Source organism: Chrysoperla carnea, chromosome 2, assembly GCF_905475395.1.
Source record: "Chrysoperla carnea chromosome 2, inChrCarn1.1, whole genome shotgun sequence".
Taxonomy (NCBI): Eukaryota; Metazoa; Arthropoda; class Insecta; order Neuroptera; family Chrysopidae; genus Chrysoperla; species Chrysoperla carnea.
Window position 1 is genome coordinate 9259955 of NC_058338.1, and position 12971 is coordinate 9272925.

The 12971-nt window shown below is 28.2% G+C and overlaps 1 protein-coding gene across 2 annotated transcripts; it reads left to right on the forward strand.

Annotated features, from left to right (window-relative positions):
- Positions 1–6029: 6029 nt before the first annotated feature.
- Positions 6030–9968, forward strand: LOC123293615 (adenylate kinase 8-like). Of its 2 annotated transcripts, none has more exons than XM_044874493.1 (8): positions 6030–6154; positions 6517–6729; positions 7043–7145; positions 7217–7398; positions 8538–8715; positions 8912–9152; positions 9228–9354; positions 9596–9968. In XM_044874493.1, the coding sequence occupies exons 1-8, from the start codon at positions 6065–6067 to the stop codon at positions 9956–9958; spliced, it is 1497 nt and encodes a 498-aa protein (XP_044730428.1). In that variant the 5' UTR covers positions 6030–6064; the 3' UTR covers positions 9959–9968. The 2 variants fall into 2 exon arrangements, with proteins under 2 accessions (XP_044730428.1, XP_044730429.1); XM_044874494.1 differs by having other exon boundaries at positions 7217–7341.
- Positions 9969–12971: the final 3003 nt, after the last annotated feature.

Sequence of the window (12971 nt, forward strand, 5' to 3'; positions counted from 1 at the left end):
AAAGTATGCATTTAAAACGAATAAAAAATGATCTGAATTATTGTTTATTTATAATAATCAATGAAAAAATTTATTTGTATTTTATTTCAAAGCAAAACAATAGGAAGACAATCAATGTATGCAATTTTGTTTTATTATTATTTATAACAAATTTTATATTTTAAAATCTCAAAAACCTTTTTTTTTAAATAAATTTTTAAAAATTTCTATATTTCTTCAAAAATTTTAAACTTTTTTTTGTATTTATATGCCTTTTTGATTTCTCGATTATTGTGTTTTCGATTGACTTTGTTTTCAAGTTATCTATAAAAATATAAATAATATATATTTAATTGTAATCAAAACAATTCGTAAACAAATTAATTTAATTCAATAATGTTAAATAAAGAGTAAATTTAATTAAAATTTTATATAAATCTTGTTAATTGGTAGTTATCTATCAAACTTGTATATTTTGTATAAAGAAAGGTAAGTTTTATATTTACAGTCATTAGAAATTGGAAGATATTAACAGAAGAAATAAAACGGCAGAATATAGTCTACTACTGTTTTAAATATTGAAAGTACAGATAGTTCTTAATGCAGAATGCGAAATTTTATGAGGTCGAAGGTGTTATACAACACAGGGGGGCTATGAAAAACTCGTGATCGTAACTGTTAGAATGAATTTTTGTTGACTTCGAATTAAAATATAATTACAATACAGAAAAAACATACAATAGAGTTACATTTCGCTAAATATCGATATTTCGATTGCAACACAACCATTGACAATAGCTAAACTTTGTAATAGAACTAGAAACAATTTTCCATTAACTTAATAAATTAAACAGAATTCGAATGCGAAAAAATCGAATTTTGAATTCAGTTTCTAATAAAAAATGTTCTAATACTGATTTTCCACTAAATTTTGTCAGTTACGAACATGAGCTATTTTGTAGCCGCTCCCCCTTCCTATGCGTTATGTAATACCTATAACAGCAAAAATTTTACATAAAAAACCATCCCTAGTTTAACCCTTCAGACTGGTCGTCTTTCGTACAAAAATTATTACTCTTGCCATAAGAAAAATTCTCACGCTATTGCGAAAGTGTAAAGAACGAGACTTCAAACTTTGTTTACTGCATGCGATGTGAAGAAACGGAACCAAATGAAATTTCTCGAGACATGACGATAATATTTTTTGCTTAAATTCTGTATTCAATAATTTAAAATCAGACCAAACCTATAACAAGTGGATTGTTAGAGCCTAAAAAAAAGAAAAAACAACCCACTGTGCATTGATTTTCGTATTATCTAGGGGCCCCGACATGGATTGTTAATGCACTGATTGCAACCTTAAAAATTTTTCAAAATATCTTATTTATAGTTTGATATTTTTAAGATTTGACTTCCAAGTTAAAAAATAAAGCAATCGATAATACAATTAATATTTTTATTTAGCATCGAAAACAAGCAAAATGTAAATTTATTTTCTTTCCAATTTATATTTAAAAAAGAATTATAACCGTTGCTATTTTAAAAAAAATATTAAATAACCGACAAAAATAGTTACGAATGTTTTAAATTTTGATTACGAAAGATATTTATAAAAAAAATTTATTTTACAAAAAAAAAAATGAGAGCAATAGCGAACGAGTATAAAGTGAAATGTGAGTGTATAGATAATTTTGAAGTGCATACAATTTCGGATATCGATTTTGTATGTAGAATAAATGCAATATTAAAAATTTGTGATGATAAGCAAAGAAAATTCGAAAACCTTTTTAAATAAAATGTATGTTTGTATACAAGAGTAAATTTTTACGTAAAATTAATAAAATCTTGTGTACAGAAAGTGTTGTAAAAAATTAATATTAAATTAATTTTTTTTAAAGAATCAAAAAGAGTAACACAAAAATTTTGTAATCAAATTTAATATACACAAAAAAAACCTTGATATCACTGCCTAAATTTAAGTTTCAAAAATAATTAAATACATAAAGTTAAATATTATGTAAGGCCTATATTTTATTGTTAAAAAATGTGCAAGGCGACGTGAATATCAAACAAATGTATGTGGATATCTTGCCATTCTTTGAAATTCCTAATTTTCCTCTCAATAACCCCGTTCATCAGGTTTTTCCTATTATAAGACATCTGTAAATTTATCACTAACAAAGTCTGAACACTGTTGTAAAATATTAAAGATAAATAAATTTCCAAGTGAATACATAATTCCAACTTGAAATTAAATGCAAAATACAGGGTGGACAACTTAAACAAAACTTGTAGAGTTTGATGAATGACATCAGATTGGACCTAGTGTTCTCCGGATTGCTTTAATAATCAATTTAGATTCTAAAAGATAAGAGATAGGATAACACTTTAAATTAGAAAGTTGATCCTCATTAAAAAACGAACATTTTTTTCGAAAATCATTAGCTTTCGGAGGAAATGCGACTTAAAAATATGTCACTATTGCATTTAACCGAAAACTTTGATATAGCACCTTACAGGCTTACATGCTAATCTTAAAGGATTTAAGTGACGGCGTACATAGTCAATATAATGACTGCGTTTAGCCGGTCAGAACGCCACTGAACCCAATGTTGAACACTCACAGTCTCATTTCATGCTGTCATACTCACGAGCGCTCAATTCGGCAAAAGGCAATTAAAAACGTTAATATACTGAAATGTCTCATATACTTGATCCAAGGATTCCAGTTTTCTATGTTCTCTTGATTATACCCCCACGTACGTATACTCCAATATTTTCCAATACCCTCATTATTTAACATTTTACCTAATGGAATTGAAAACTTTTTATGTGTATAAAATTAAATTTGAGAACATAATTTTTGTTGAGAGTAATTATTTTTAGTTAAGTAAGTTAAAACAAAATAAATCGATTTGCGTGTAGACACGAATCGATTTTGTAAATTAAATAAAGAAATTTAATGCACGATTTTTATCTGCACTTTGTACAAATTTTCAATGCAGTTTACTATTATTATATTAATTTCTGTTTTTTATATATATAGAAAAGTACGGCTCTATGTTTTGTGTTTTTTATTTTTGTACTGATTATTTTTTGTTTGAAAAACCTAATTTGCTTAAAAAGTAAATATTATAATGGCCGCATGGTTACCTCCAGTAAAAGTGTTTTAGGCGGCAATATCTTTCTATACATTTAACATTCCGTATATCGATCATATATTATCCGAAAAGGAAAAATTTAAATGATCGATAGATGCAGTGCTTAAGACTTTTTTATATTGATTAACACCGGCTAAATTATTTAAATTCAAGGTAGAGATATTGGGAACATAAATAGATTCATAATACTACCATATTTGACGTCCCTATCCGCTCCGTGTATGAGTTTTTTTCAGGCAGTTAAGTTACCTTTGAAACGATACACTATTAATATAACTGTATGGATGGACACATAAGTCTTTGGATTGCATATATGGTTTATATTGAAGATTTAATATTATTTTCAAACAAATTTAAATAAGTGCTGTCGTCGATCTCTCTACCGTTAAATCACTCTTGAGCACAAGCGCTCTTGTACGATTTGTTTGTCCAATTGTATTAAGATATTTTCATCATAAGTATTTAGTAAAAAAATGATGGTAAGGATAATAACGAATTATGAAGACGCCAGTAAGCACAAACACAAAAAACTCTACTCGCCTACTTTATCTGTACTGTGATCAACCGTTTGGGGCGGATACTTTGCAGCACTATGGTATTTTTTTATCTCTATGAATTAGCTTCGTAACAGTAAATAAGTTACCTCTTTTATCCCTTAATAGCGTTTCATGCCTTTCTTCTTATATGCTCAGAAACTTTTTGAACAATTTAGGTTTTTCAAGAAAAATTAAAAAAATTTCAATTTCAAATTTTTATTTTACTTATATTCTTTGAAAAAAACAATTTTTTTAAATGAATAAGAAAAATTAGATTTAGTTTAAACTACTGTGTGAAGTCAATATATTCTAAATGAAACAAAACAAAAAATTAAATTTTAGTAGAAAAATCAAGAAAAAAGTTATTATATATTTATTGATTAAAAAAAATAGGAACCTTCTGTCTAAAATTACAATTTGTTTAATCATATAAAACACTGAACAAAAATAGGCCAAAATATTCATATTTTAATTTTCTGTTAAATGTGAGTGTAAAATGTCAGAATAACACATCCAAATATTGCTTAATTTTCATAGATCGGGAGATTTTAACCTAAGAATAAAGTCCGTTTGGAATATTTAAAATAGAAATAGTTCTTAATACCGAAGTTTTATCCGTTCGTATGAGTTACGTAACGCAAGGAGGCTACGAAATAGTAAATGTTTGTAACTGGTAAAAGATAGAGGAAAAAAAGTAACAAACAACTTTTGAAATTGAAAGCGATAAAAATGAATTTTCCTGCCCGATACTCGGAAAGCAATATACGACTTAAATAGCGCATCTTCTAATATACCATTATCGAGATAAAGTTTCGTTAATTTTCGTCTTTAATTTTGAGAATTAAATAAAGTTGAAGAAAATTAAATGTACTATTTTTAATCTTGGCTTTTTTTTCTCCAACTTTCAAAATTTATTTGAAAGGTATTAAATTTAAAACCAAAATTCATGAAACAGACAGAAAAAAAAATTTCCCAAAATACTTCATTAAATATTATTGCCCATAGAACTAACTTTGAGAAAATAACATGTGCGCTATTTGTGATATATGTCGATAGTCACACGTCATTTAACACTGATAGTCACCATCTGCAAACATTTAACAGGAATTTAAAAAATGTAAATTTCCAAAAAAATGTTAAAAAAACACAAATAAAAATCGAATAATAATTTGAACTTTTGAGCGTGAGAATTATAAATACCTTAAAATAAAACTAATATAAATAATTATAAACAATAAAAAAAATATATATAAACAATTAATGAATAATATAATTAATGCTTGAATTTACATACATCATAGCCTTGCTAATATATATATTTTTGCAGAAATATAATTTTAAATAAAAAATGAAAAATTTTTTGGAGAGATGAAAATAAATAAATAAATAAAAATATTGTAAGTCGTAGATTATATATAAATAAATATATATTATACAATTATATATAATATTAATTATATTATTATTATTATTATTAATTATCTGATTTTTATTATTATTATATTATTATTAAAAATTATTGTATTGTCCATGTTTTAAAAATATCTTTGTTATTGTATCTGTTTTTTCTTTTTTTTTTTTTTGAAAAAAATAATGTAATAAAATCTCATTTATTAGACAGCGTGTTTTTACTTCGAAAATTACAACACACAAATTTAAACCTTTTCTGACCAGAAAAACTTTGATTGCAAAATATCTACTAAACTAACTTTCATTACTGGAAGGAGTTGAATTAAAAATTTTTGTCTGACCTCCTAATAAGTGTTATCGAGTACCAAATGAACCTATCTATAACCACGTAGTTAGAAACAATTTTAATTTTAATCATTTCAGCGGTCCCAATGGTCCCTGACCATTGTTTTGGTTTTTGAACAAGTATAGAGGAACCAAAAGTCTTGTCTTATCATCAACTATTAACCTAATAAGCATTAGGATCAGACGGTTAGAATTTTTACAAAAGGATGCATGTCAGCTCCTTAACTAACATTACACATTTCCAATTTTGAGAATGATAATACAGTGTATAAGCCGGAAAAATGTGTCGATAGTGAAAAAGTTGGGAAACGGCACTGATTTTAATAACCCCAAGGCACATTAAGTCAACTTCACCTAGTCATAGGGGGGGGGGGGGCATTTAATGCTTATTTTGATTAAAAATTGTCATCAGGTAAGTACTTTTGGTCGCTGAATAGGAATCTGATGTCAGATTACACGGATTCACGTAACCCAAAAATCGTGCCAAAATAATAATTCCCTATGACTATACTACTAACTCAGTTACCATAGATATTTTCAAAATTTATGCATCAACTTTTATTAGAACGTTTGTTTATTATTTATCTTTACTGTTAAAGATACAATTTTTTTATCTCTATTTTTTTTTCCAACATGTTGGTTGACGTATCAAAACGTGACATACGAATTCCAGTGAAATTTCTTCCATATTTGGAAAAGTATAATATCTATGCATTATTTCATGTAAGTTAAATTTTTAACTTTTATGCTTTCAGTTACTATTAATTAGATATCCCAAAAGTCAGTTGTTTCATTAGAACGAATATGTCAGATAGGCAAGCTATTTGACGGCCAAGGGTGCACGAATTAGGGGAGGGGTTTCAGTATGGCAGTCGTGGTCGAACCGGAGCACAATAAATATTAGTGTGGTAAGTACTTAAAAAAAATGGTAAGTAAGTACAAGCATTGCCATCTGGTAGTCGAAATTGTAACTACTGAATTCGGACCTTCTTCTGATTTTAATAAGTACGACTTATTATCGCCAGTTGGCGAGTTGCAACTCAAAGTTATCAATAATATAATAATAAAGTTTACATTATTTCCAGGAAGTTGCACGGCAGTTAGCTGTTGCACAGCCAGTGGATCATATAAGTTATATGCACAATATTTTAAAACATGCTGCTGCTAAATGTAATGTACGGCAGATAATTATGTTAGCACCACCATTTTTAAATATGTTAAATCTTGCTAAACAACTAGCGGCAGAGATAAATGTGACGATTGTAACTGAAACTCAAATTAATGAAGTTTTTGATCCGGTAATTATTTTTTTGTTTTGCCGGTTGCAACTTCAACTTGTGAATTATCTTAACCTTACTCTTATTACATGAGTTTCAACATAATGCATACGAAAGGAACAAGAAATCCTTCGAATTCTTCTATCGAATTATTGATTGTATGAAAAAAAATCGATGCAAAACTTTTTCACAAGTTTTTGAAGCATTTCATTTAAATCGGTTTAGTTGTTTAGGCGTGATTGTGTAACATTCATACATACAGACAGACAGAGTTACTTTTGCATTTATAAATAAGTAAAGATTTTTTAATCTATGAAATTTTTTTAACTTTAAGCTTCTTATGAATTCTACTAAACCAGAAATTGAAGTGGCTAAATGGATTAAAAAATTAATTTCGTTGAATCATAAAGATTGTAATCAGGGATGGCTTATATTAGGTAAAATGAATATTAAAGAATCTTTTAATATTCTGTTGACAAAGTACAAATATTTTTATCATTTGCTTTAGGTTATCCTGAAACAAAACAAGAAGCTTTGGCTTTACAGAGGAATAGTGTAATACCTACACATGTTCTTAATTTTGTTCCTGCATTTATGGCACACATTGATGAACCAAATATACCGCAAGAATGGGTGAATTATCGTAAAAATTTGGCAGATCTACGAAAACTATTTTCTAAGCAATGGCATGTAAGATCCAAATTTTATTCAATTTTGATAAACCAAGTATGTAATCCTACATAATTTGGGTCATAATTTTCAAATTTGTGATCGAAATTAAACTAGCTCTAATAGGTTACAGGAATGTGGAGTCCTGGTTCCGGAATGAAGCAAATAAGTGATAGCTAACGAAAAACTGATATCACAGCTGAAAAGTATGACCCAAAATTAGTGGGTTTCAAAAAAAATTCCAATAAGATATGATCAAATTTGCCTGTGTTATCAAAAAAATCAAATTTTTTAACTTTATGACGTCATCAAAATCCAAAAAATTTAATTTTGCTCTATCATATCCAAATTTTATCCAATTTTGATAAACCAAATATGTAATCCTACATAATTTGGGTCATAATTTTCAAATTTGTGATCAAAATTAACCTAGCTCTAATAGATTTCAAGATTGTGGAGTCCTGGTTCTGGAATGAAGCACATAGGAGATAGCTAGCAAAAAACTGATATCACAGCTGAAAAGAATGACCCAAATTTAGTGAGTTTCAAAAAAAATTCTAATAAGATACGATCAAATTTGCCTGTGTTAACAAAAAAATCAAATTTTTTAACTTTATGACGTCATCAAAATCCAAAAAATTTAATTTTGCTCTATCACATCCAAATTTTATCCAATTTTGATAAACCAAGTATGTAATCCTGCTTAATTTGGTTCATAATTTTCAAATTTGTGATCAAAATTAACCTAGCTCTAATAGATTTCAAGATTGTAGAGACCTGGTCCCGGAAAGAAGCACATATGTGATAGCTAGCGAAAAACTGGTATCACAACCGAAAAGAATGACCCAAAATTAGTGGATTTCAAAAAAAATTCCAATAAAATCGGATCAAGCTTGCCTATGTTATCAAAAAAATCAATTTTTTTAACTTTATGACGTCTGGCTTTCATCGACTAACGTCGATATGTCTTCCAGTTACGGCTATTCCGATCGGCTTCTTTATTCTTACACATTTCTTTAAAATTATTTACCCTCCGGATCCTTCGAATCGTTAATGTACCAAGAAGTTTGATGTTCTAAGTGAATTTGTAAAAGATTTTGAATTGTGATATTAAACCAACTGTCTTTACTGATATCTTTCTAAAATGTTACTAATTTTAGGATATAAGCATGACTGGGCGTGATATAACGGAACTGATGAGAGTTTGCTTGGATTTAACAACTTTTAATAATCGTCTTAAGTACGCAATAACTCCACGTATTTTGATAATTGGTTGCCCTGGTTCTGGACAAAAAACAATAGCCAAAGCATTACAAGAAAAACTTAAAATTGTTCATGGTAAATCTTGATTGTTTTAGTAAAATCCCAATCAAGTTTCACTTTTATAGTATTTAGCTTTTTAATCGCTTCACAAAATTGAAAACTAAAACTTGACCAGCATTATACACAACAGGGTCAGTCTCCCTGGAAAATTTACTTGGGATGCGGTAAAAAATAAGAAAAACTAACTTCATTAAATTAAATTCATTTGCAGTAAATTTTCAACTCATTCTCACCAGAGCTTTACGTAATAACGACCCTGCATTTAAAGAATACCAGGAATTGAAAACAGATTTAAATATTAATCCATCAAAAAAGTCACGTTTACATATGGAGATATTAATGAAAATTTTGTTGGATCAAAAATGTGTAGAAAAAGGTTGGGTTGTAACTGGATTTCCAAATACATTGGAGGATATGAAACGATTAGATAAAACTGATACGCCACCAAACAGGTATTTATCAGCCAACAAAATTGTTATTTTGAAAGTTATGAGCTCAAATTCATATGAACTTCTTTAATTGTTTAGAATATTTTTTTTCGACTGTCCAGTTGAGATTTGCTTACAACGATTGAAAAATAAAACATCCTGTGAAAGTGTTAATATTCAGAAAAAAAGTCAAACATATGGTCAAGAAGCTAAAGATGATATGACGGTAAGTTTTGGCTTAAATTTATAGTTCAAATCAACTAACTAGAATTCTTTTGCTAATACATATAGAGAATTCGATCCCTTCTTAGTATGGGAAATCTTTAATGGGAAAAGAATGGGGTATTCGTTTAGCTAACGCAGCTCCTACGCTACGAATTTTTTGATAGCACTTATTTAACAACGAATTCTTTATTAGCAATGCTTTCTAACACAAACTGTATAACGGAGTACATTTTTTATTCAAGGTAAAGGAAAATCATATAAATATTGATGAAATCAGTAAATATTGTGGTAAAACTGCTACACATATAAGAACAGATCAATCATGTACCGATGTTTTAAACACTGTATTAGCATTAATAATGCGCGAAGCACCTATATCATTAGAACAGCGTAATCCATACGAGGAATACGAACGATTACCATGCAAGGAAAAATCACAAGATGCCATATCTCACACACGTGATGACTGTTTATTTACATTGTCAAATTTGGATTATGACAGTAGTATAAATTCGTCATCGAGTTCTAGCCCAGATTCGTCGAATACAACGAATACAACATCATCGTCGAATAGCCTGGGTATAGAAAATGAAGAGATTTACTAAATTATAAGTTGATTACGATGTTTATTTCATTCAAATATTTTTTTAATAAATTTATTACTTATATCTAGAACTTGTTTTGATCTTTGATAAATCAATGAAGTCCCCGACTTTTATACCATGTATATATGAAATATATCAAGGTATACTAAGTTTAATTCTAAGTTTGTAATGATAAAAATATATATATTCTTACTAGAGTGATACACACCCGCTTCGCTCGGTTTAAAAGTAAAGATTGATAAAGATTGCTCTCGCTTTCCCCTTTCTATAACACTCGAAATAATGGTAAGTATTGTTTTACAGAGGTAAAATATATGTATGGTTTGCTATTTTTTTAAATGTATGATAGTAATTATTCATTGAGTATGTCAGAGAAGGCCATGAAATATTTTATAGTGCCTATTTTTACAGAAATCTGTAATTTATGGTAATGTCAAATGTCTACTTTTACAGAAATCTGTAATTTATATCTTTATAAATTATAGTTCATGTGTTATTCTGATATATCAGCTATATTGCTGTACAGTTTCATTAAAAACCATTCGCTAGTTTTAGCGTGAAAGCGTAACAAACAAACAAACAAACATGGCATTTATAATATATAGAGACTGTAATAACTTATTATTACTTACCTGCTGAATCTGAAAGGTGGTAGACTGTGGGGCAGGAAAGGTGCTTTGTTAAATGATTAATGCATACTTGAAACTTCCTGAGTGGTTTTCTTTTGGCGAATCTGTATCAAACTTTATTTCTTCGGGTCTTTTCGAAAATGCTGCATTTTCAAATGAGTACAATAACGTTATATTTAAGTTATAGGTCTGAATTCAAGTTTATATTAAAGGTTAATTTAAAAGTTATACATTCCATTGATTGTTTTTTTTAAATATTCATATATTTTTATAATAATTGTATATACAATTGACATAAATAGTACATAATATTTTATCATCCATATAACTTTATACAGTTTTCTTTGGTAATTTGCAAAAAAAATTAGACTAACCTTGTTTTAAAATAACACAATATTTGTATACAAGGCTTAATTAGGATAACATTAAAAAAATAACGATTTAAAAAATTTTCACGAATATTTTATGAGACTTCTTTAGGAAAATTCAGAAAATGTCTATCATATTTAGCATAACCACACGTATCATATCTACAGGTCGAAACTTTTATTACAACAGGTAAAAATCAGTGTTTCCAACTTTGAATTCCCAAGCTTATTAAATAGACGATAGAAAATCACTAGACAGTAGTGTTACCAGAATATTTATCGATTTTTATCACAAAACTTAAAATAATAAGCATAAATTATAATAATATATTAAATTATTTGCCCAGTAAACAAAATTTTTAGTAGACAAATTACTTTTTCCGTACTAAAAGAAGAGTAAAACCACTAGTTTCAGTGGTAAAACCACTAAGTTGGCATAACACTAGTAAAAATGTAAAATATAAACAAAAAGTGTTAGCCCAGAATTTATGTAAGGTTTTTTGCCCTTGAAAAGCTGAAAGTTTTGTATTGAAAGTGAAATTTAAGAAGGAAATTTATTACAGTAGCAAAACATTCTAATCTGCCTCAAAAGTCTTTTAAGCTCCTTTATCATCAAATATGTAAAACTAAATTTGTGGTCAGCAGTCGGAGTTTGGCAAAATGAACCATCTTACCAAAACTGAAAACATTTTATCTATTTAAAGTGTCTCCTGTTCGTAATATTTGCGTAATTGTACTGTGATTGTGCCTCAATATTATCTCAATATGTACAATAAAAATTGGAGTTTTATAAACCCTTGACTTCAAGTTCCTTTTTACATCTTAAGTAAGCAAGTTTTTGTTACTTGTAGTCGGACCTATCTTTAAAGGTCCAATACCTAAACCTTACTTTTCTTATCATTTATTCTGAATTTGATATACTTCATGGATTCTTTTCGTGAATATTTTTTAAATCAATTTAATAGTTTTGGTAATAATAATGGATTCAATCTAATTTTATAATAAATATTTTCTATTTTCATATACAAAAAATTTATAATTACATACGATTTTTAGAATTAACATCGGATTATATTACAAAGATCTATACATAGCCGCAAATAGATTTTAAATCCACAAGTTTAAGAGGTTTTGGAAACCCCGATATTTATAAGCTTTTGGATATTTCTTACAAATACCTCTCAATACGTCAAATTAAATTCTATTTGCGCCTATATTTCTACTATATTATTCTATTCTAGAAAATAGGTGTTCCTCAATACAAATCTACAACAAGCCTTTTACTAGTATTCAGTTCAAAATTTTAGCAAGCAATTCAAAAATAAAAATTTGTTTTGTTAAATGCCATAAATTATGTACTTTGACAATATTATCAGTCTTCGTTAATTATTTTTTTAAATTTTCAAATTAATGTTTACAGATAATAAGCCGGGATGCATAGGAAAGGTTGGGAAACATAATCGATTTTAATGAAACTTTTTGTAACGTATTTATAGGACTCCAAGGAACATTCAACCAACTTAATCTATTCGTAAGGGGGCATAGGGGCCCAACGGGGGGAATATGTAGTCCAAATTTTTTTAAATGCTTATTTTGATGCGCTGAATACGAATCCGATGTCAGATTACACGAATTCTGTCAACGGAAAACTTAGCATTTATAATCCAAACTGATACCTAACAGGTATTTTTGACCACTGATTACGATTTTGATGTCAGATTAACGAATTCTGTCACGTATTCCGAAAACCGTGTCATTTTTGGCCAAGAATTTTACTTTTTTAATGACAAAATCGTGCCATTTGTTGCCAAAAGTTTCCATTTTTTGGCAAAAAAACTATAAACAAATATTGTGCTGATTACGAATCATAGAATCTGTGTAAAGGGACATCAGATTCGTAATAAGCGTCTTTATGACTAGGTTAAGTTGGCTGAATGTAATCTTAAGTTATCATAAACACGCGTTTCAAAAAGTTCGGTTAAAATCGGTTTTGTTTTCCCACTTTCGACACTTTTT

Excerpts from the sequence above, each read along its gene's own strand:
- LOC123293615 (XM_044874493.1), top strand. The coding sequence starts at position 6,065 with ATGTTGGTTGACGTATCAAAACGTGACATACGAATTCCAGTGAAATTT. Across the intron at positions 6,155-6,516 it reads ATATCTATGCATTATTTCAT|GAAGTTGCACGGCAGTTAGC; the intron begins GTAAGTTAAATT and ends CATTATTTCCAG. Across the intron at positions 9,355-9,595 it reads AAGCTAAAGATGATATGACG|GTAAAGGAAAATCATATAAA; the intron begins GTAAGTTTTGGC and ends TTTTTATTCAAG.